Source organism: Hippichthys cyanospilos, chromosome 14 (assembly GCF_059441005.1).
Source record: "Hippichthys cyanospilos isolate Australia breed blue-spotted pipefish chromosome 14, RoL_Hcya_1.0, whole genome shotgun sequence".
In the NCBI taxonomy this organism is placed as follows: Eukaryota; Metazoa; Chordata; class Actinopteri; order Syngnathiformes; family Syngnathidae; genus Hippichthys; species Hippichthys cyanospilos.
Window position 1 is genome coordinate 12,089,190 of NC_142382.1, and position 23,614 is coordinate 12,112,803.

The 23,614-nt window shown below is 38.7% G+C and overlaps 1 protein-coding gene across 3 annotated transcripts; it reads left to right on the forward strand.

Annotated features, from left to right (window-relative positions):
• Positions 1–1,312: 1,312 nt before the first annotated feature.
• Positions 1,313–23,583, forward strand: inf2 (inverted formin 2). Of its 3 annotated transcripts, XM_088433876.1 has the most exons (23): positions 1,315–1,529; positions 10,604–11,014; positions 13,302–13,417; positions 13,541–13,700; positions 14,497–14,530; positions 14,696–14,837; positions 15,076–15,208; positions 15,334–15,918; positions 17,158–17,300; positions 17,385–17,446; positions 18,370–18,472; positions 18,573–18,658; positions 18,838–18,938; positions 19,038–19,108; positions 19,205–19,312; positions 19,381–19,451; positions 19,534–19,654; positions 20,411–20,575; positions 20,716–20,818; positions 20,915–21,067; positions 21,544–22,344; positions 22,609–22,662; positions 23,163–23,583. In XM_088433876.1, exons 2-22 carry the CDS (start codon positions 10,615–10,617, stop codon positions 22,659–22,661), a joined length of 3,711 nt encoding a protein of 1,236 aa, XP_088290002.1. In that variant the 5' UTR covers positions 1,315–1,529; positions 10,604–10,614; the 3' UTR covers position 22,662; positions 23,163–23,583. The 3 variants fall into 3 exon arrangements, with proteins under 3 accessions (XP_088290004.1, XP_088290002.1, XP_088290003.1); XM_088433877.1 differs by lacking the exon at positions 22,609–22,662; XM_088433878.1 differs by lacking the exons at positions 22,609–22,662; positions 23,163–23,583 and having other exon boundaries at positions 1,313–1,529; positions 20,915–21,011; positions 21,544–21,974.
• The last annotated feature ends 31 nt before the right edge of the window (positions 23,584–23,614 follow it).

A 23,614-nucleotide genomic window follows, 5' to 3' on the forward strand; every position in this document is an offset into this window, starting at 1 on the left:
GTGCATTTAAAAAATCGACTCAGCATTCATTTTTCGTTTTGTTGTTTTGCAGGAGGCTGAAATGGCTGAAGAATGGAATGTTCACGATTAAAAGACGTTTCTTGCATTCATTTTTGGTTTGATTGTTTCGCAGGAAGCTGAAAGGGGCTGCAGAATGAAACTTTTATGATTTAGAGGTAAGACTGCTTTATTTTTAAACCTCGATTAGTGGTCAGAGGCCAATAATAGCCGCTTATCCTTACAAGGGTCACAGGTTTGCTGGTGCCTATCCCAGCGGGCTTCAAGCAGTAAGCGGGGGACACCCTGAACTGATTGCCAGCCAATTGCAGGGCACACAGGGACAAACAACCTTTCACACAACCAATCACACTTAAGGAGAATTTAGCCTGTCCAATACAAGTCTCGCTATTGTTGTCGTTTTAATTCAAACTGCAAATCATTGAGGAAACAACTTTTCAGATTTGCATGTCTTTAAAAGTTTAATTAAAAATCAGACAAGGAAATTACCCTCCATAGTTTTTTACAATAAGCATCCATCCATCCATTTCTTGAAATGCTTGTCCTCACAAGGGTGGCTTGCTGGTGCCTATCCCAACTATCTTTAGGCCGCAAGTGGAGTACACCCTGAGCTGGTTGCCAGACAATCGCAGGGCACACAGAGATGAACAAACACACCGAAAGACAATTTGGCGTGTCAAATATACCAACCATTTATAATTTTTGGAATGTGGGAGAAACCCGTAGTGCCTGGAGAAAACCCACACGGACACAGAGAGAAAATTCCTGGACGGAACCCTGACCTGCCGCCGCATGTGAGGTGGGCGTGCTAACCAATATTCTACCATGCCTCCCATCAACAATATAGTTTTCCTAAATTTTAATACTTTTTTTTTAAAGAAAAATAATAAACGGAACAAAAGCTGCAGAGAATTCAGCAGTGACTAAGATTTTAAATGACTGAAATTTGAAAATTGACTTTCATATTTTTATACAAGTCTGGGCGGTGTTGACACTTGTCAAAATGCCGCATATCAGCGCCTGTAATCGGCCTGGACAACGCGTAGTCGTATTTTTCAGTTCCATTTTTTTTTTTTTGATCATCGTGTTAATTGCATCTAATCCGCCTATGTTAAGGCAATATTTACCGACCAACGTTGTGCGATGTAACCACGTTGATGCGCCAGTGAAGACACGAGGGAGTTGAAGTAACGTCAATACTTTATTATGAAAGGCACGAGCGGATGTTGCTATTTCGCGTTTACTTCCAAATTGATGTCACTCTTTTAAACAAGTGAGCGAGAAAGAGCTCAGGGCCGTGACGATTAAAAGCCACATAAACACACACACACACTCACCAGCCGACTTGGTCGACCTCCCACCGCCCTAATGGCTTAATTTGAAGAAAATCCATACACCGTCTTTGACGATGTAAACAGCGGTGTGTGTGTGTGTGTGTCATCTCGTATCCCTCCCTTTTCAACACACAGACGGACGCGATTTTTCCAAGTGTATTTATAGAACAAACCCAGGTAAGACATCATCCGCATCCTCAACCTCTTTTTTTTGGGTGGGTGGCCGGGGGGGTTTCATCTAAGATTTTGATCATTTAGTCGTTGCTTGCACCGCTTGCTACGGGACACTATTCCTCTGGTCAAGTCCTCTGCAAAGGCGCACCCCAAAGTGAGGATATGTGTTGGCTTGTTTGGTACAGTCGATAATGCAGATAAAGTGGCTCTTTTGGAACAAATATGGTCGGCGATGCTCGCAATGGATGAGAGTATTTCCTATTTAAATCTGTCCCGTCTTGGAGAGGTGGAAGGCTGGAAAAACAGTGGAGAAAAAATGTGTTCTGTTGCCAAAATATACTTGAGGGGTTTTATTTGGATCACGTTTGTTTGCATGGATTTCTTGTGAATACAGAGGTTAATTATGTTTTAATTATGTGTACGCAATGTTTTAAGGTTTTAATATCACTCAAGTACTTTGTTACATGCAAGTTGCTCACAAAAACAGGCGAGATGGGAGAAGAGGAGTGTAGATATCTTTTTTTTTATGAGGTCCAGATGTTCTCAACTCTACTGCAAGTACTCTTTGAACTCGCGTGAAACTTGAATATTTAAATAAAAGCACTCCATTCTACAGCTACAGATGAACGCATAGCTCACCAGGATCCGTTCATATTGCCATCTGATTTCTAAACTGTTCAAATTTGAAAAAAATATTTCAAAGTTGATTCAATGGACAGATATGTAACATCTAGAGGTGAGCAATAAATTATTCATTTTAAAAACACAGTAAAGTTAATTAGATGCAAAAAAATATTTTCTATCATGTCAGTATTCTTTTTTTTATGTAATCATATGATCATCTGTATGTTATGTTACATTGATTGCATCTGCCAAAGTGTTGCAAAGCATGTTCTCTGAGACACTATAGTGTGCATGCTTCAAAATCATTGCATTCTTCATTCTTCATTCACCACTACAATCTAATCTAATCTAATCTAATCTAATCGTTCACCAATAGATGGCACTATATTCTACAGTCACTTTAAGCGATTATTAAGCATGTTACTTTAAGCGATTATTAAGCATGTTACTTTTATGAACAACTATGAGCTCAATCATTTGACAATTACTGACTCTGAAGATTTTGATTTAGAATTTACTTAGGAACAGGTAAACACTTATACTGAGTATCGATATTGGGCCAATACTTGACCTTGCAATGACAGCTAATATCAGCTGCACTTTTGAGATCTTAAAAGATAGTACTAGTAAATTGTAATACGTTTTTAAGGAAACTGCTATATTGCAATATGTAGGGCTTTCTTTAAATTATCTGTCAGTTTTTGGATGTTAATTTTGTTTATCGAAAAGTACAAGTGGTATTGGTGCATTGTATCAGGATCGGTGACTACTTAGTCAATAGTCAATTACTTGTAGCGATAGTAATAGTGGTATCAGTCTGATTTTTTTTTTTTTTTATCGAACAGCCTTAATTTTAATGTTTGGTTGTTTTATTTTTTTTATAATGTCAAAAGATTACCAGTACTTGATGTTCAATAAATCTCTGTACAATAATCAATATTGGATTGAATTGGATTGCATTGAATTGAATAAAAAAAAAATAATAATAATTGAATCAAATTGAACTCCTACGAATCAAAATGGAACCTCTTCAGGAATATGTCAATCGATCAATAGTAAGATTATTCACCTCTAAAGATTGATATTGCTCATATTTTACTGACCAGAAGCTTTCCTATGTCCGAGTAACTTCCATTTCTGATTCTGTGGTTTTCATTAAACGTTTACTCTTTTCCATCACTGGTCCCCTGCTATGGTAGCATCAAAGAAAAAAATAAAAAGCAAAACATAAATGGACTTAATTTCATCAAGGTTGAGCCGCCACTTCTGTTCAGGATATTTGACCATTTCCAACAGTAATTACACAATAATAGCATTGAAATTGATCATTGCAAAATGAAGCATGGAACAGTATTTACAGGCTTGGACTTTGCATATGTTTCATTGGAAAGGAAGCAGTGGGTGTGCATGGTTAAGTGTTAATGTTGTGTACAGTGGAGTTGGGCTGTTGTGTAGGAGGCTCAAGCAGAGCACACATGAGTGGGTTTGTCCTGTACACTGTGAATCAGCTCTGCTCGAGGTGCATGTGGGAGCATTTGGAAGCAGACATGAAAATGTCTTTCAATCAACAATTTAAGAGAAAGAATATTTTTCATTCATTCCCCCAGCAATGTTCGTATATCAATTGTCTTCATTACGGAATAAATAATCAGCAAAATGTGTCGTTTTGAAATAGGATCATGTGCTGCGAAAGCCAGCATGATTATCTGGTTTCCTGTCCCGGAATAGCCATTTTCCTTCCTTCTGAAGAATTCCGTGGTTGCCCAGCACCACTGACTGACGCACAGACACACCCTCGGCCCTGGACTTAGAATACATTTAGAAAAAATTTGTAAGTTGCTAAAAAAATTGCCCAGACAGGATGCATTTACTTGCAACTGTTGCATGGTCATTAGGTGCATGTAATAAGTAACAATACACAAACTTTGCAGCCATAAAAATCCTCTTTTTTATGCGCTATAAAGCCAATCAATTTGCAAGTAGAGTCGGACAATACGTACCATATAATAGGATAAACCTCTGCTCACACCAAATAAGGACAAGCACTATAGAAAATGATTGAACATCACAAATATCTTGAAGGGTTTTTTAACTACTTTAAGAAGCACTTATATAAATATCACTTATAGATTGATGATTTCATAGCTATATGAAAAGAGAAACATATTAGAAACACCTTTGAAACAAACAGAAAGTGCTAGTTTTAAAGGTTGATTTTATTTGTTAAAGAAAAAGAAGCTTCAAACCTACCTAGTCCTGTGTGAAAAAGTCATTCCCTCCCTTTTTAAAATATGACTGAACTCATAATTTTTGGAAAGCACTGTGAGTTCATTTTCATTTGCCACACCCAAGTCTGGCTACCTCCAGACCTGTTCAACCACAAAATAATTAAATCGACCTTGTTTTTTAAACTAAGTCACCAAAAGATGCTCACAAAGCTTCTATAAAATGCCACTAGCTGAAGAAACTGAAGAATAAATGAGAAATGTATTGACTAGAGGTGTGCAGAAAAATCAGTTAACACAAAAGAATCAAAACTCATTTACTACGATTGAGAATCCAAATAAGATGTTCCAAAATCAATTGTATAAATTAAAAAAATTAAATAAAATAACGCTTCTTGTAGACTTATGTGTAAGTACGTCAGACAAGCACCACCAAGCAAAAGACAAAACGTCACGTCACACGCCAACGGCCTACTATGAAGGTCAATTTCAAAATAAGTGCAGCGAAGTTAACATGGGTGTCTGTGTAATTTGTTTGTAATTTGCTTTTGTTTTGAAGTTGACCTTCACAGTGATGGCTTCTACCAGCTAGCTTTACTACTACTCACGATTCTGTTTCTATTGCCGTCACATCACGTCTCTAATGTCAACATACTGCCATTAAAAAAATCTGCATTAAACATTAACTGCAAATGTGTAAACATTGTGGACTTTCTCTCAATCTATGAAATCTGACACTAAGAAGAATAATGGGTGTGAAATGACTTTGATATCTTGAAATAATTACTTTGACTTACTTAATTTACTTACTAAATTACTTTGACTTAATTTTGACTTACCTACAATGAATTTTCCATTAAGTCTCTTCTGAATAAATCAAAATAGAGTGCTATTTTTAATTTGTTTTGTGGAAGAAAACTTCCATTACAATTAAAAAAATGACATTTGCCTTTCTGGTTCGGAAAGCAGGCTGGAGTAGTGGCCATTCTTAAAGCTTAAAAATGTTAGCTAAACACAATGAAAATCTTTGTCCCCAAATTGAGGAAGCATGAAACAATGGTAAACCTTCCTAAGGGTGGCCAGTCTACAGATATTACGCCAACCGCATAGTCACGACTCATTCAGGTGGACAACCCATGACAACATCAATTGAACCGCAGGCTTTCTTTCAGTTTTCATGACTCAACAAAAAGGAAGGCATTGGACAAAAACACTACTGACCAAAATGAACATCTTACTTAACTCAGTGCTTCTCAAATAGTGGGGCAGTGGCACGGATGACCCCAGAGAAAAGGTTTTGTTTTTGTCATGTCAAGTGTTATTGCACTAAGTAAGATTTTTTTTTTTTTTTTTTTACAGGCACTTTGAGACATTTGGTTATTTTTTTTCAGTTTTTGATTAAGCTGTAACTAGTATAAATGCTGTAAAAAAGTATGAACAGTTGTTGAAAGTTGATTTATATTGCTTTTTTTCTTTCGTTAATGTTAAAAAGGATACAGGTTTAGGTATACTTGTTCTTTTTTTTATAATTATAATAATCAGCACATTGATTTAGAGTGAGGGGAGGGGCAAAATATAACTGAGAAGTACAGCTTTAACTTAAGGTAAACGTTTTGGAAGGTGGTTGTCTTTTTACATCCCAAATGTAAGACATCAATTTAGATTTTTTTTTTTTAAGGGATGTGTGTAAGATTTAGACCGTTTTTCATTACGGACAGCAGGAGGTGCTGTATTTAGCATTGTCCATAGCTATAACAAACATGGCCGCCTCCGGAGAAGTGCCACCCCCTATATAATATAATTTAATGATAACTAGACCTATGATTATATTTAAAAGGTACTGTTAGTCTTTAAGAACTCATTCATTTGCAAAATTTTTAAATTTACAATCATTTATTTAAATTTTTTTCATGAAAAAACGTCCTGAATCTTACACACTGTCCGTTTAAATAATCCATTTCTTAATCCATTTAAGACTACGACCTTTGTAAGGATAAGTGGCTCTTGAAAATTGAAGGATGGAGAAAAAAAATAAATCATACTAGTAGCCAAACATGGTGGTGGTAGTGAGATGATCTTTGTTTTTCTGAATGACTTAATGTAATTTATACAAGCATGAATTCTGCTGCTTATCACAATATCCAGAGAGAGAATGTTTATCCATTAGTTTGTGATCTCAAGCTGAAGAACACTCAGTGCAGTAGTAGAAAAATGGTACATAACAAAGCAGCAAGTCAACATCTGATTATCTTTAAAAAAAATATAATAGTAAAAAAAAAATGAAGATGCGGTGCGATACGATGTCTCACGTAAGATCATCCCAGCGTGGTTGTCATCATACATTATTTTAAGCTCTAGCTATACAGCACTTGTATTTGTTTCTAGTAGGTATCTGAAGTTTAAATACAGGGAGTGTTTCAATGGTTTGATAGGGTGATGTGTTAAAGTTGGGGAAAGGGAGAATTCAATGCCAGTCGCAATGAGAAGGCCTGAGTCTGCTGGCTGCCACGGTAACGTAACAGGAATCTACAGCCTAAGCTGAAAAACATTCCTTTGCAAGAAGATGTGACAAAAGCCAAGAGTCACTTTACATTGACTCGCTGGAACGAGTGGAATTATTCTGCACTGTATCTTGTGAAAACAGAAGGTCAAGTCGATGTGCACAATCTATGTAACATTGTAGAACTTGAATATGTGAGTGTCAAGCACAGAGGCAGTGAAAAGCAAGTACAATGGGCCTTTGCAAAAGCTAGCATGTTTCTTTCCAAGCTACCCAAAGTAGTCAACTCTGAGTCAGAGCAAGTCATTGTGTTTGTACATACTCATCGTTCCACTTTCCCAAGTCTGGAATTCACAGCAGACAGACAGCAGCGCCTAAAGTATTTTTTATTCAATAGCAAAAAGCAAATATTGCAACTCCAATTTAGAGGGGATATATTTAGACATTTTACTGAGAGCCTTCCCCTTTTTTGGGCTTAATGTGTATTCTGCTCATACGGGAATGTTTTCGAAGCTCTCCAGAGAGTCAGGTTGGTGAAAAGGGGCACTTGTGCTGTCTGTGGTTATGCCATTGAAAGCAGCATGTTGCATGCATAATATATGCTCACACTACAACATAGTCACGACGTAATCAGTTTAAGTGTTTCTCATGAAACGGATCCTTTGTAAAGTAAATGTGCACTGACACAAGACCTTATAGGGAGTTTTGTTTGGCTGACAGATTTTATGCAGGATTTAGTTGGGACGGTCCGCATAGCTGCTGGAAATGACTGGACTGCTGACATTGTTGTTTACACACCCACCGAGTGCAACGCTGTCATTTCCTATTCTCTTTTCCTTTGTGATCAGGCTTGCCGTCTTTGCTCTGCTTACCAGCGGGTACATTCTGTGGACAAAGTCACTGAATGTCAAATAAGATTTACTTCCCAAAACTAAGTGAATTTTAAGGAAGTTACCGTGTATTTTCATTGGCGTAATGTATTTTGTCAGTTTATTCAGATTCATTTGTGTGCAACTTCCTGTATACTGTAGTTTCATTTATTTTTGGAAATGCATTGCATGTATTGTTCCAAACATGTTCCCATTCATTTTAACAAGTAGCCGCAAAATGATAATAAACATTTAAATAGCCATTGTTAAAATGGCTTTTAGAATGAATTGTTTAAAAAGTCCAGATAGTCCAGAAGCCTCAAAGATGCTCTAAAATTGGCTTGTACTGAATGAAGCATTAAATTAATCAATGACTTTAAGTAGTTAAGTACTTAAGTCATCAATTACATGAGTACTAAGGTAATCAATTACCGCCGGTACTTAGGTACAAAATAAAATGATTATTTTAGTGTGTAATTGACTCTTTCAGTGCCATGGGGGAGAATTCTCATCTTTTCAAATAGTAATAATAATAAATAATCAAATTGACATAAAATATATATTTTTTATGGAGGTTACCTAACACCCTGTAGTGATAAATGCGACCATTGGATAGCAGTATTTCCAAACATACAACATAGCTATTAACTACATGCAATTCAAAGTAAGGAACGGAAATCAATCTTTCATATGATACCACCGACATTTACATAGACATAGCACACAATATTCTGTTAGCCTTGAAAGATGAGTGAAAATGCTAAATGTACTGGCCCTCTAGAAGTTTCCTTTTCCGAGAACGCTTGGCGCTAAACAGTTAGAGGAGGTCCATTCATTCATTTAAAAAAAACAAAACAAATGTGGTGTCATCACTGGCAAACAACCTAAATATTTTACATGGCGAAAATTCTCATCCACGGCATTAAGTTAAAAGTAATCAATAATGTTCCGTTTTTATGTACTAATTGTAATTATTTACATCTTTTTTAGATCTTACTCTAGCCAACCAATTAAAAATTTTAGAAAAAAAATCCCTGGGATTGAATGTCTATGACTATAAAAAGGATTGGGATTGAATGAGTTAATTAATTTATTGAGGAACATTGCCGACTTAATAGCAAAGATCCATTTGGGTTCCACTGACAGCGATAGAAGCAAATCATTTTAACGGGGCTGGCAGTGAGTGATTTGAGTTCATTTTTAATCTGAGTTTATTTTCCACACAATTGTGTTGAGATTTTGTCGATTTACCTCGTATTAAATTTAGTATGCTTCAACAATAAATGAATGAATCGTTCTAAAGATTTTACAGAACACAGGTAAACGTCACATAATTGTTTGGAAAAAGTATGAACAATAAGATAATAATTGTGATGGTTATAGTTCAGTAACTTGTGTAACTGGTGCGGCTTCCTTTGGCAGCAGTAAACTCAACTCAAAGCATATCCTGTAGTTACAGATCATACCAAATCTGCTGCAAATCAGTCAGTCTTTCAGTATGTCTTTCTGTTGTGTATCAGATCTTCTGAAAAGCCTCCATCAGGCAAACTCATGGTTGTAGGTTTGCATGCATCATTCTTTATCACGCCGTGCACAGTTTCACAAAATAAAATCATTACCGCAATACCCCAAATATAGGATGCACCTGTGTATAGGACATTCTCTTAACTTTAGTGTCAAATTCTGGTATTTTTTATTTTACCGTGTAAAGGACGCACCAACAGTTTGGTGACAATGTAAAAACTGTAGCACAACAGAATAAATCTAATCTTTGTAAATTCTTCATATTTTCTTGTTTTCATTCTTGTTCTATATTTGTTGCAGGTTAAGTTAAGTGGGTTTCAGATTTTGCCACATTGTGTGCGGTCAGTGAATGCCTCGCCAGTTTTTTTTTTCTTTCTACTCGTAGTGAGGCTCCAGCTCTTTTTGCCATATTCACCCAAAGCTGCGCACCATCCGTGTTCCACCAAGTTTATGATTGCGTGCGCATATGCCGAAAGACCACAATTAATAAATGAGCCAAATGGAATACCTTTCCGTGTTCTGACTGGTGCACTCTTAATTGAATCAGATGAAGAAATCATACCTTTTTAGTAATATTCCTGTGTGTGAACAAGGATGGATTCGGAGGTTGGTTCAGTCTGCTCGCTTCCCGGGATGTCGCAATATACTTCTGTATATTTTTGTCAATTTGTTTTGGGGGGTTTTTCACCTCATTGAAAGCTTAAGTACATTCCTCTCCGGTCATTGAAATTACATTCCACTTCCTTCATTTTTTTTGTTGTATACTGAAGGATTACATATTTGTGGAGTTTACATCTAGATGTGTTGAGCAATTCAGCACAGAGCAACTTTAGTTTGAAGCCCCCCAACTTTTCAAGTGAGCACAAGTACTGGAATATGCATTAATCTAGCAACTTAATGTGAATACCATTTCATATTTGGTGGAATAATTATTAAGTATTAATCGAATCAACTATTGTAACCTGACTTTTATTCTCAATTTGAAATACCGTACTTTTCCAGGCCTTTACTGCAGCCTACTTTAATTCTTGGTTACCATGGCTTTCTCCTTTCAGTCTCTAAGAGATCAAAAAAAATGCTTGCTCTTTTAGGTTAAGGTCCGGTGATTGACATGGACAACTGAAAACCTTCCACTTTTGACCCATGATGAAATCCTTTGTTGTGTTGGCTGTGTGTGTTTTGAGTCGTCATATTTGTTACACAATGGAGCTTTTTTATACTTTGGATTCATTCTTCTCTCTGACAATTTTGTGGACTTCAAAATTAATTCTGCTGTGACCGTATACTGTATATTTTTGGCAGAATTGATGATATAATGACCCTTTTTTTTCACAGGTGCTACAAAAATGATATCAGGAATATCAGAGGTAAAGAAAAAGTGGGCGGCAGTTCGAGGACGCCTGGGCTCATCACAGGACTCGGACACTCAACACGAAGCCAATTTGGAGAATGCCGATCCGGAGCTCTGTATCAGATTGCTCCAGGTTCCCACTGTGGTCAACTATTCCGGTCTGAAGCGCCGCCTGGACAGAAGCGACCAGACATGGATGGTCCAGTTCCTGGAACTGAGCGGGCTGGATCTCTTATTGGAGGCCCTGGACCGCCTTTCGGGACGAGGTTGCTCCCGCATCGCAGACGCCCTCCTGCAGCTCACCTGCGTCAACTGTGTCCGCGCTGTCATGAATGCTTCAGCTGGGATCCACTTCATCATTGAGAACGAGGGATACATCCGCAAGCTCTCCCAAGGTTCCCAAAAACATTACGTTTTTATATAGTGAAATACGTATTGTGCAATACACATTTCATTTTGTAGTCTTTGTTAGCATTCTCATAAAACAGTAAGGAGTATTACGATTTCAGTGTAAATGGCAGATAAACATAAAATGTACATTAACCTTTCTGGGTAACTTAATGGAACCTCTCCTGAAATGTACATGAGTAACTGTTACAGGTTTTTGGGGCACTTTTTTCACAACTTCCTGTTTACTAACAAGAGGCTGAGCAGCAAATTTCCCAACAGGTTTTTAATCTGTGAATGGACAAATACATTTCTTGGTCAGTATTGAGTTAGGAGTATAGAAATAACAGATTAATTGTAATCAATAATTACAGTCTTGAATAAAATGGTTTTAAATTATGTTCGCCTAATTTTAATCTCGATGTGATTTCTTTATGATGATTATATCAATTTTCCTGCATTGGGTACGAAAACAAAAGTCAATCACACTGAAGTGGACAGTGATTGTCTGTTTTTGTGTTTGAGGGTGAGAGGGGAAGTTCAGGAGCAGAAGGATGATGTGAAAATAGATGAGCAAGTTAGAGTTCTTGGTCTGATGAGGGGAAAATTTGACTTCAAACACCTTAAGGGCACTTTTGATAAAAGTATAGTTTGTTTTTTGTAAGCAGGAGCTTGCTGATCACAGAAGCAGCTTTAATGTAGCAAGCCATAGCAAAGCTCTTTGCCAAACTAATCACGAGAATGCCCCACGTTTGAGTAAGTCTGCGAAGGATAGGCTGGCCAATGTTTTGTCAATGTTATTCTCTAATTGTCTTTTGACAAAAGAAATCACCATTCCTCGTGATGATCGAAACTAATGGTTGCAGTTAGCATTTGGGGATAATCTCAAATACAGCAGAAGCTATGTAAATGGTTGCAGTCTTTTAAAGAACATAAATGACTGAAGATACTTTTTTGTTGAATATGAATCTTTTGCTTTGCCTTGTGGCCCAATGTATTCATGCCACAATGTACCAACATATTGAATAAAAAAATAACTGGTTAAGGATTTCCTCAGAATTTTTTAAGTGAGATTAAAAATCGATTATTTAGTACAGTTCTTTGCAGATCTTGATTATTTAATCTCAATTATTTTCAATCTCTTGAAAACACTACATAGAATTAGTATTTTAACAGCTTTCTTCCTAATTTTGACATGAGACTTTGGTGACGCCTAACAGTTGATCAAGAGTACCTCACCATTGCAAGTCTTACAACAGGATATTCTGAAATTGAAGTGACTAGTGAGCTTCGTGTCACAGGTTGTCATTAGGTTTGAGTAGATAGAGAAATCTTTGGACAATAAGGTCAGAGGAAACCCCCGTTGTCAGTTTTGCTGTTTAGCTTCTCATTAAACAACAGCAAGCACGTCACAAAGCATTGAAGTGCTCAAGAGTTGCTGTGCGTTCAAAACAGCTGGTCAAATTTACTTGCAAAGGTTACAGTGCATTTTAGGTTGATCCTAAAAGTGTTGCATTGAATTTTCTGTGTCTTACCTTGTCAAGTGGTTGCACGAAATGAATGAAGCTGACTCCAGACACATTTTTAATCCTTTTACTTGGTATATTATACAACTAATTAAGTGTGTCAGGATCTAGACTATTTCATTGTGCGCAGCTAAAATTGAGTAGACGTATAGTGTAGCTAATATAAATCAATTCATATCATTTTAGTTGATGTATAGTGTTCTTCAGTGGTTCTCATCATTTTTTTCCATAAACATTTTTTCCATAAACATTTTCTCCAAAAGCTGCATTGCATATAACAGAATCAAGCAATATGTTATTTCATTTACCAAATAATTTGCTCTTAATTTGAAAAGAAAAATGTCCTATTCTTCTCACGGCATCAAAAGGCATTAAATAAATTAGATTTGATGCTGCTACAGGAAATGTGTTAATCACATAGCCCCTAAATGCCCTCTTCGTAGTTCCATACCAACCATTTGAGAACCACTGATTTCATGCAACGCTTGACAAAATAAAATTGAGTAGAACATTTTTTTTCACTGTGTCACTGTCTGAAATTTTCTTCACAAATGTATTACAAAAGCCCCTTTCTAGTTTCTTCCCTCTATTGGAATTTTTGGATAAGAAACACAAACATGTTTATCTGCTGCCACATCCTCAAAGAACAAAGTTCACTTTGTGCTACCTAAAAACATTTGAGGCATTTTGAGCTCTTCACCCAAAAAGGAAGCACCATAGAGAAAATAGATGTTTTGTGTGTGTTGAATATGCTAATGATGCTCCACAGCTTTGGACACCTCCAATACCATGGTGAAGAAGCAGGTGTTTGAGCTACTTGCAGCCCTCAGCATGTTCTCAAAAGAAGGTCATCACCTTGCTCTGGACGCTCTGGACCATTACAAGGCAAGAAAATTTACCCCAAAAAATAAAAGAAACACAGCGCCCCCTTGTGGCGAGTTGCATTCACAAGGATGACACCACAAGGAATAATAAGGTCGACTAATCCCACTGTGGTTTGTTCTCCAGGGCGTGAAGACGCGTCACTATCGCTTCAGCGTGATCATGAACGAACTCCAGGCCACAGACAATGTTCCTTACATGGTCACACTCCTCAGTGTCATCAACGCCCTCATTTTTGGCTCCGACGACCTGAGGCAGCGAGATAAGATGAGAAAGGAGTTTATCGGTAGGTCCCGCCTGCTGTTCACACAATGCATGAGGTCACTTTCCTGTATGCTCTTGCATCATTGCGAAAAGTGAATGCAAAGCACAATACAGGAGCTCTAGTGAAAATGCATCTAAGAATAGGTTAAATTAATGGTCATTTTGTCTCACAATGTATTAAAACTTGGGCGAATAGTTGTAACTTATTACATACCACTACATTTTAAAATGATACCAAATTTAACTGTTAATCATTGTAATTATTTTTATAGCTTTTTTTATGTACAATTAATTCCATTGAAAATGACAGCCAATCACGACTCAGCTCCGTCACATGCCCAAACCCAGAAAACAGGCGAGCCGTGACACATGGGATTTCATTTTCACTGACAGCAGCTAGCAGTGTTTTTGAAAAATAATTATTACCAAATTAATATTGATAGACACTGACCTTTTTACTCAAAAACACTTCCAAATGTATTTTGCTTCAGTTGTACAAAGTCAAAATCACTCTCAAAAATTAAGTATTTCCATAGCAGACTGGTGTTTGTTGAGTTTTGAAATCAAAAGACAAAGAAGAAAACGCCTTACAAAGCCACCTAATTCTGTTATGACTCCCAGCTCTGCCACCAATCAGCAATTTGATTGGCCACGCCTCTTTTATAATCGATGCACCTGTGCCTTTTTGTTAGACATCCTCTAGTGTCAGATACCAATTTTTCACTTCTAATGTTGGACATGGTTTAAAAAAAAAAAAAAAAAAAATCAAAAACAAAAAGGCCACATTCTGACACATGCTGTGTTTTCTTGTTTTGCAGGGCTTCAGCTTCTTGATGTTCTACCAAAATTAAGGTGAGCATTGACACTTTATTCACTTGTCATTCGTCAACCTCTTATTTATTTATTTGGAGTTAAAATGACATTTCAATGGGAAGTGTTGTGCCGGGAGCTAAAATGACATTTCAATGTGAAGTGTTGCGCCGCCATTACTGATCTGTACTTGTGTGTGGCACGCAGAGAACAGGAGGATGAAGACTTGATGATTCAATGTGAAGCTTTTGAAGAGGCAATGGCTGAAGATGAGGAGGAGCTCTTGCGACTGTACGGCGGGATTGATATGAGTAATCACCTGGAGGTTTTTACAACGCTCTTCAACAAGGTGAGAGTTCTGTGCAATTGACTTGATAGTTTATTGATATAATTCCATTTATTGTGAGTGTCGTGGTACATATAACTGTTAGTGATGGTGAAATGGATTTTCTGAGTCCTTCCATCCAATTGGTTTGCTTCGTGGTTCAAGCCTTGACGTTCTAAGTTCCACTTTTTGGTCCATCACTATTTAACAATCATCTCTTTCCCATCTAAAAATGGTGTTATTTCTTGTTGATGCATGCCAGGTGAGCAGCTCCCCTGCTTCTCTTCAGCTGTTGTCCATCCTGCAGACACTCCTCCTCCTGGGGCCAAGCCGCTCGGATATCTGGCTGGCTCTGGAGGCCGTCACTAACCGAGCCATACTTTTGGCCCAGGACTGTGAGTCAGCACCATTATGATGCATTTACTGGGGCATCCCGTGGAAATGTCTCGCTAGAGGCTGCCCCTCTTATTGATATTTGATCCTGCTTGTGTGATTTTTGTTGTGTTTTTTTTCCCTCCAGCTCAGTTGGGGTCATCAGAGCAGATCCTGGAGCGTCTGGTCTTCTCAAAGAGCAAGTGCACTGCGGGTGTTCAAGAAGTGGATGGCAAGCCTGTCAGAGTAAACAAGGCTTCGCAGACTAGTCAGCAAGAGCAAAACCAGCTGGAAAAATGCTCAGCATCACCACAGAAACACTTTGTCCCCCCCCCTCCACCACCACCTCTGCCACTTCCTCCAAATATGACAGGACCCGCTCTTCAGTGCCCACCACCTCCGCCGCCGCCACCTCCGCCACCACCTCCCCCTGGTGGATTTGGTGGACCTCCACCACCACCGCCTTTACCTGGAATGATGGTACCACCACCACCACCACTTCCTTGTGGTTTAGGCGTGGCCCCTCCACCTCCTCCACCCCCTCTGCCAGGTATGAACAACGGCCCACCGCTGCCACCTGCCTTACCTGGCATGCCGCCACCACCTCCCCCCTTGGGCATGATAGTGGCTCAGAGCAGCTATGCTTTGGGATGCGGTAAACCTGCAAAGGTGAGCCCATGTCCCACTCTGAGGATGAAAAAGCTCAACTGGCAGAAACTCCGATCTGTTACTGGTGAGTAAGAACAAAGGGAGTGGGCTTTCTTTCATGCCTTTTGAAGCTAGTATGACATGAGTGCAGTGTGTTTGAATTGAATCAGTTTGTAGCTGCTGTATATATATTGATCTGTATCATGACCATAATCACGTCTATGTGCAAGTTTACGTCACCGTGGCATGAGCTGGCATTTGCCCATCCATGCTACAATGTTCCAATTCTCAACTGGATGAATGAACATTTGAGGCATGCCCATTATGTTAGTGAAGTGTTTAGTTTTTGCACAATTAGGTTTTTACAGATCAGAGTTTTAAAAGTACTGGGTAAAAAAAATCACTGATTCGATTGGATGGATCTATCTATCGAGTTTCATAGAAATAAACCTTCATTCCAGAATTCTTGGGCATTTGACCTTCAAAATTGTTGAAAATGAAACCTTCATGTTCTTGAAAAATGGGTTACAAAATATGAAACTCTTGTTTGGATCCACTTGCAGATCAATAGTACAATTTTCATTACTTTATTTTATACTTTGTGCAACCTAGGCACGCTTATCACAGGATGAACGTTAGCTTTCTTTCAGAAGTACAATCTTGCTTTTTTGTACTGACCAAAAAGCCAAGCGTAAGTTCCCTCTAAATGTTCCCACAATTGAGAGACAAATAAATTATACCCATTTTTTTAATATATAATTTATCTTTTTTTTAATTTTTTATTTACAAAGCAGAAACAAGATTGTGTTTACGGTAATGTCCTTTTTTGCAGAGCTGATCAAAGACGTCATTGGCAAATTATGACAATGCAGCCAATCGCTAATTTTGCTTGAACGTACAATACCTGCCAATCCATCTGATCAATCTTGTGTAAATTCCAATCCCCGCCCTCAAATCACCCATGTTCTAGTGCCGTTCGACTCCTGTACATGTTCACTGATGGTTCCAAGTACAGTAGTTTATTTGGCTGGAATTCTGTACAGGCGGCGTGGGTTCAACCTCGATTCAGTGAGTGAGCGGCTGTGTGCCACGCGATTGACTGGCAGGCAGTCCAAGATATATTATGCCTTTCTCACAGTCAACTGAATGATTTAGAATGCTTAAATGAAGCTCCCTGTAGTCCTATACTCAATAAGCTATATAGAAAATCTAATAGTCGCATCAAATCTAATCTTTTTCCCTGACATCCATTCTCTCAGGCTCAAAGAGGAGCAAACATTAAAACTGCCATGACTGGTTCTTCACTTGTCTCATTCGCACACAGATGGTCAGTCCATGTGGGCTTCAGTTCAGAAAGAGCCTTCCCCCGAGCCCGACTACGGCAGTATTGAGCAGCTCTTCTGTCTCCCGGTGACCGAGCACAAAGACAAGGGGGCAGCTGCTCCTGTCAAGAAGGAGCCTAAAGAGGTGTGTGCGGTCAACACTTGGCAACTGAGAATTCAAAACAAACGGATTTTCTCAGCCAATTTACCTATTTCTATTTGCTTCTAGATTACTTTCATTGACCCCAAGAAAAGCCTGAATGTTAACATTTTCCTCAAGCAATTCAAATGGTGAGACACACAACACAGAATCTTGGTCAGTTTTACGTTAAACACTCATTGGACGCTTCATGAGGTACAGTTACACAAGATTAATTTTACTGTGTTTTAGACAGGTCATTGGTTATCAACCTAATCAATAATTAAATTACATTATAGTTCATAAGCAGTAGTCTAGAAAATGGATTGCCGTACTGGTTACTTAATGTCCAGTACCTGGACTGTACATACACCCTATACTATATATGAAAATTTCCAAAATAGACCTTTTCATTGCTGCTGCCCCTCAGACCAAAAAATAGGGGAATCATTTAGAACTTGTCTAAATCCTCAGAGTTTCAATGATCAAAAAACATTTGCAAACATCTATTTGAAGATGATTTTATCATTTTTGATGTTTGATGTTACAGACCTAACTCATCGAATTTGTGTATTTTCTGCGGTTCTTTCAAAATTGTCCTAATTTTTGATAAACCAGGTTTATCTTAATTTGCAGTTTTATCACATACTAAAATTTGTAGTTGTCCAATTTTTGGCTGTGTATTAACTTGAATTGTGTGCAACGTAATTAATGGTCCTAACCCCTTTGACCAAGCAACAAATTCTACTAAGGTAAATAACCCTGGTGAAGTAAAAAGAACTTTGGATGACTTGAAACTCATTGAGAGGATGCCAAGGGTGCGCAAAGCAGTAACCAGAGTTTGCCATTTTGAACAAACTACAATATAAACATGCTTTCATTTTTGTGAATTCATTGAGAGTATGCAATGAAAATAGTCAAGAAAATACAGAGATCGCATTGAATGAGAAGATGCCAAGCCTGGAAGAACATTAATTTTATACAGCTCTTCACAATGTATCTCAGTGGCTTTTTCATGTGTGCCTACTGTGGTCAGCGAGCGTCAGTCTTAATATTCCAAATGTTCTATGTCCAGCTCAAATGAGGACTTTGTGATGATGATTCAGAAAGGTGACAGAAGCAGGTTTGATGTAGAGGTGCTAAAACAGCTCCTGAAGCTTCTGCCAGAGAAGCATGAGGTTTGTCAATACCTACGCAGTGATTTAAAGCTGTCATTCAAAGGCCCACTGGGAAAATTAAATCCGATGGCTGAGTCGTGATGTTGCCTTTGTCGCCTAGATTGAAAACTTGAAGTCTTTCCAAGGTGATAAGGAAAAGCTGGCTAACGTCGACAGTTTCTTCACATTGCTCCTCGCTGTCCAATGGTAACTTCTTTCCCCAACTGTTTGTGCATGTGAGCTGTATACTTTATTAGTTACCGACAAATGGGCCAAAGAAGAACCCATTAAATTTTGTGATGGATTTTTAATTTGGCTGCATTCAAATGTGACCTACATCTCTTCCAAATTGTCTGTCTGCCATCAAATGTCTTGCTTGTCTCCAGTTATCAGTTGAGGATTGAGTGCATGTTGTTATGCGAGGAGACTGCATCAGTCTTGGACATGCTCCAACCTAAAGTCAAATTGCTGGAGGAGGCCTGTCATTGTAAGTGTACCTCTCTTCTACTGTGTTTTGTGTGGAATTAACCCTATTTTTCATCCTGGTACAGCTTCCTCAAAACTAATTGACAACCTGTGTTCTCAGCTCTCAGGACAAGCGCGCTTATTCCCTCTTTCTGCAGGCTGATTCTCGACGTGGGCAATTTTCTCAATTATGTAAGAGCCCCGATCATATATTTTGTCCTAAATGATATCTCGTTAAGCCCTCACCCCCTCCCGCAACTTTTTTTTAAACAATCACTTTCCGACTAGGGAAGCCACACAGGAAACGCAGAGGGATTCAAGATCAGCTCTCTTCTCAAGCTTACAGAGACAAAGGCCAACAAGAGCCGCATTACATTGCTTCATCACATTTTAGAGGTACGCAGAATGAAACCTATTGCCTGATAACACAAATGTATGAACAACCGAACATACTTGTGTGAAAGGAAGCAGAAATAAACCACCCAGAGCTATTGGCACTGCCAGAGGACATTGAAATCTGCCAAAAAGCCGCAGGGTACAACTTTTCATGTTCTTGAACACCACTTTCCCCACAAATCTGCAAAATAACCATTTACGAAATATTCTTCATACTACAGAGTGAATCTGAGTTCTATTCAGTCCGAAGCCAACGCATTACTTAAAAGACTGAATGAAGCATCAAAGAAAGTCTCCAAATCTCTTGAAGAAGTGAAGGAGCAATATGAAAAGGTTCTTGAGGTAAGATTCATGCATGTTTTGGAAGCGGAATTTAAGGTACTTGCTTGGCTGTTAAATTGGTCCACCTCACTTGAAGAGGGCATGATGCTTGACATCCTACACATACAGTATCCTGTATCCATATTTTATTGGACACCTGAAAAAGTGTAAATGTAAAGCCTAATAAAATAAAGGCAAACAACGTTTTGCAAAGTAGTGACTAAATGACAGTTTAGTAGTTTGTTCATGTTTCAATCTGCTTCGAATTTGACAGTATGTACTGTTCATAAAACTGCATGAAAAGTTTTCAGATTTCCTGTTAAAATCTCATGTTTCCCCTGTGAGAGAACCACAGCAGCAAATCAAAACTGTTTCCAATGTTTTTGTGACTCCTCCAATCTGAAATTAAAGTACTGTATGTACAAACTGTCAAATGCTAACCCTATACAAAATAAATAGTGGTAATGCCAGATGCGAGCTATGTGCATTGCAAATTTACTGTGCTGAGCCAAAAGCAATTCATTTAGGTACTGTAATGTGGAAATCATAGCAATCCTCCAGCACCATGAAAAAAGGAGACCTTGGAGGATCTTTGTCTTTGATATTTGCATCATAAATCCAATAGCTACCACTGTTTGGACTTAAAAACATTTTGACCTAGTGAGCAGCATAATAAAATGAATAAAAGAGTTGAATTGAATACAAGAAATACTGCAACTAATGTAATACTTTTTTGTGAAAGCTTGTCTTGTCTCATGCCTCATTTTTGTGCTGCAGGAAAATCTGGAGGCGTGTCAAGCTTTGAGTGAAAGATTTGTGGACATTGACAAGAAAAGGAGTGAACTAGCGGTCTACTTTTGTGAAGATGCCAATCAGCTGTCGCTCGAAGATCTTTTTGGAACAATCAAGACTTTCCGGGAACTTTTCATCAAGGCGCTGAAGGTCGGGGATAATACTGGTGTCATTAAAAGTGTGAAAAGAAATGTTTTGATGTGTTGCTTTCTAAGTAGAATTTGCTACTGTGGACAATTTGTACGTGCCAGTAACACCTTTTTTTTTTTTTTTTTCCTCCACAAATGCAGGACAATAAGACCAGGAAAGAGCAGGCAGCCAAAGCTGAGAAGAGAAAACAGCAGCTGGCAGAGGAAGAGTCCAAGAGACAGAAGGGAGAGAATGGAAAAATAAGTGAGTTATGCCTGCAAAAATTTCCTACATGATTTTAAAAAGTTGAGCTGACATTTTTTTTTTTTTTTTTCCCCCCAAATATTACCTGTCCCTCAGTCAAGAAAGGCTTTGTGCCGCAGACCGACGGCTGCATAATCGACCATCTGCTTGCAGACATCAGAAAGGGTTTCAGCCTAAGAAAGACCCGGCCAAGGTGCGATACGGAAACCCTCCCTCATAGTGAAATGAGTAGGGATACAGCCCCATCTGGTAAGGACAAGAGACTGCGGCCCACATCCGCAGTTTCAGCTCCGCTAACTGCCACAGGCTTGTTGCTTTCATGTGCCCTTATGTCCTTCAGCCTGAATTAGCTTTTATATGTACGCGCTTGGTAAATGTATTGCCATGCATCCTTACTCATAACCTCTGCCAAAGGCAAAAGCAAGATTTTTTTTTTTTTTTTTTTTTGTCACAGCAGGGTTTCCCAAACTTTCCTTCCTTCACTTCCTGCAAAAGAAATGTTAATCTGACATTGGAAATTTACCACCATTTCTGAATAGTAAAAATAAAAAATTGCAATCCCATCTGTAAACCCAGGAGACCCGCTAACAAGGAACCACCCTGTTTCCCTTTCAACTTTTAGTCAACCTTGGCAGAGGTCTCCACTCAGTCCCGTTCAAGTTTTGTAAAGCATCTTTTTAATTCATAAACAGTTCCAGTAATTCTATCAACATCTCCCCATTCAGGGTCAAGTGCGACGTCTGCAGGCGAAAAATGCGCCGAAGTAGCCTGCACCGTTTCCGCTCCCAACACGCTTCCAACAGAAGCTCACCAAGCCAGCACAGGCGAAGCGAACGGCTTCACCAGCTCACCGAACGAGACTCCTTCGCCTCAGGCTCTGGCGCAAGTGGCGTCCTCAGCTCAACTAACTGGAGCGGAATCAGCCTCGAATGCACCGGAACCCCCGAAAACGCCGCCGTCGGAGGAGCATACTTCAATAATGACTGCAGCACGCCAAACTGACCTTGAGGTGAAACCCAAGCCTTGCGTCCTCACAGACGGCTTTTCTGGAGATTCAACTGAAACCAGCGTACTCAGCCCATCCTCGTTGTCGGACTCGGAACTCGTAGAGGCTGTGTCGGACGAAACTTCAAGCTTGCTTCCTGAGAAGCTGACCCCTAAGGAGCCAGTGGACATTGGTGTGAATGTACAACTCGCAGGAAACACTTCTACCGAAAGAAATACAAAGGACGCTGAGGAGTGTCCAACTAGTAATAAGATGAGTTTTAGTTTGCAAGAAGCTGAAGGACAAGCAGCGGGTCTCGATGTTCATGTCGCTAAACCGCCCGGACAGGACGTGGTGGTGAGCTGCAGGCACGCAGACCCAAAAAGCAACAAGACTCAGATGGAGAGGATCTTGGCGCACGATGGCCCGGGCGGAGTTGAATCTGAGGACGTGCAATCGGCGATTGAAGATTTGACTTCGTCAAAACCCGAACCAAAGAAAAAGCCGAGCTTCTTTAAACGCAACAAAAAGAAGAATACAGGTAAAGTTTCTAACTTAAATAAAAATCTTTGGAATGCTAGTCTTGTGACATTTCTTCAAGGAAGATTTGTTTTTGTTTTCTTTTTATTGCATTCTATTTTGTACATTTTATTATTTTAGTAGGTGATTGTGAGAATTTTCCAATATGTGCCTGTTTTAATTAAAGACGATGGATGCAGATTTTGATTTCAAGTCTATAATGCTTCTGTTTACCCATGGACATTTTGTTTGCTCTGTTTTCCGTTCTTACTCTCTAAAACACAAGGTAACAGTGGGAAAGGACACGTTAAACCTAAAAATGGCTGTGTGTTGCAGTGAGGTAGGTCAAGCGGTGGGACGGCAAATTGTAAATCGGACTATCATCCTAATGAACTCAGTCACCGTCCGAACTTTGTGGCAAACACACCATTTGTTGGTCTAACCGAGATCTGGATTTCATTTGTCTGTTGTCCAGCTTTTAACACTTATCTTGCACTGATGCAGTCATTGATCTATTTTGTGATTAACAAAAGCGGGGTTGTACTCACCAAAAACCCAATGGATTAAAATATGCAGCAACCTTTCTCATTCCAGTTAACAGTCCTTGTTGAATGAAGTCCTCATGACTGCCGTCACTCTTGTGTCAGCCATATTTTCCTGTCCATTTCTTAATGCTGCTCTTGGGGATATTTTTATTCTACTAACGACAGCCATGTGCTTCCTGTAAACTTGTCTTTGTCTGATCGAAATATTTTGCATTTCAAGCAAGCAATTGCACATGAATAAGTCCCAGAATAAAAGGATTGTATTTAATCACTCTTGGTTATATTCCCCTTTTAGGTGAGACCAAAAAAAGGAGATCAAGAGGAAAAAGAAAAAGTTGATGTCACCACATTTGCAGGACTCCAGAATATTGACAATTTTAATTTTTTGGAGATTACAGAAGACTGTTTTCTAGACCAAGAAGAGCAAATGAACTCATCCGAGGCTAGGACGTTGACCCCATTTTGGATGTAAACATGTTGGCAGCATTTCGAATTGTAAACAAGTCACTTAATGTAAATTGTTTTTGACTAACCTAAAAGTTGAACAATGTGCTTTATATGTTTTTGTATGTAAAAGTGAATGTGCGCTTTGATCGTTTTGAGACACTGATATAAAAAGCAAGATATTTAAACATTTTGAATCTTATTACTGTTAATGGCGGCCAAAACAATTGTAACTTTTACTGCTTAATTTTAATAAAAGTATATTGACTGTTGTTTTTGCGTGCACATGGTATGCCAAGCGCT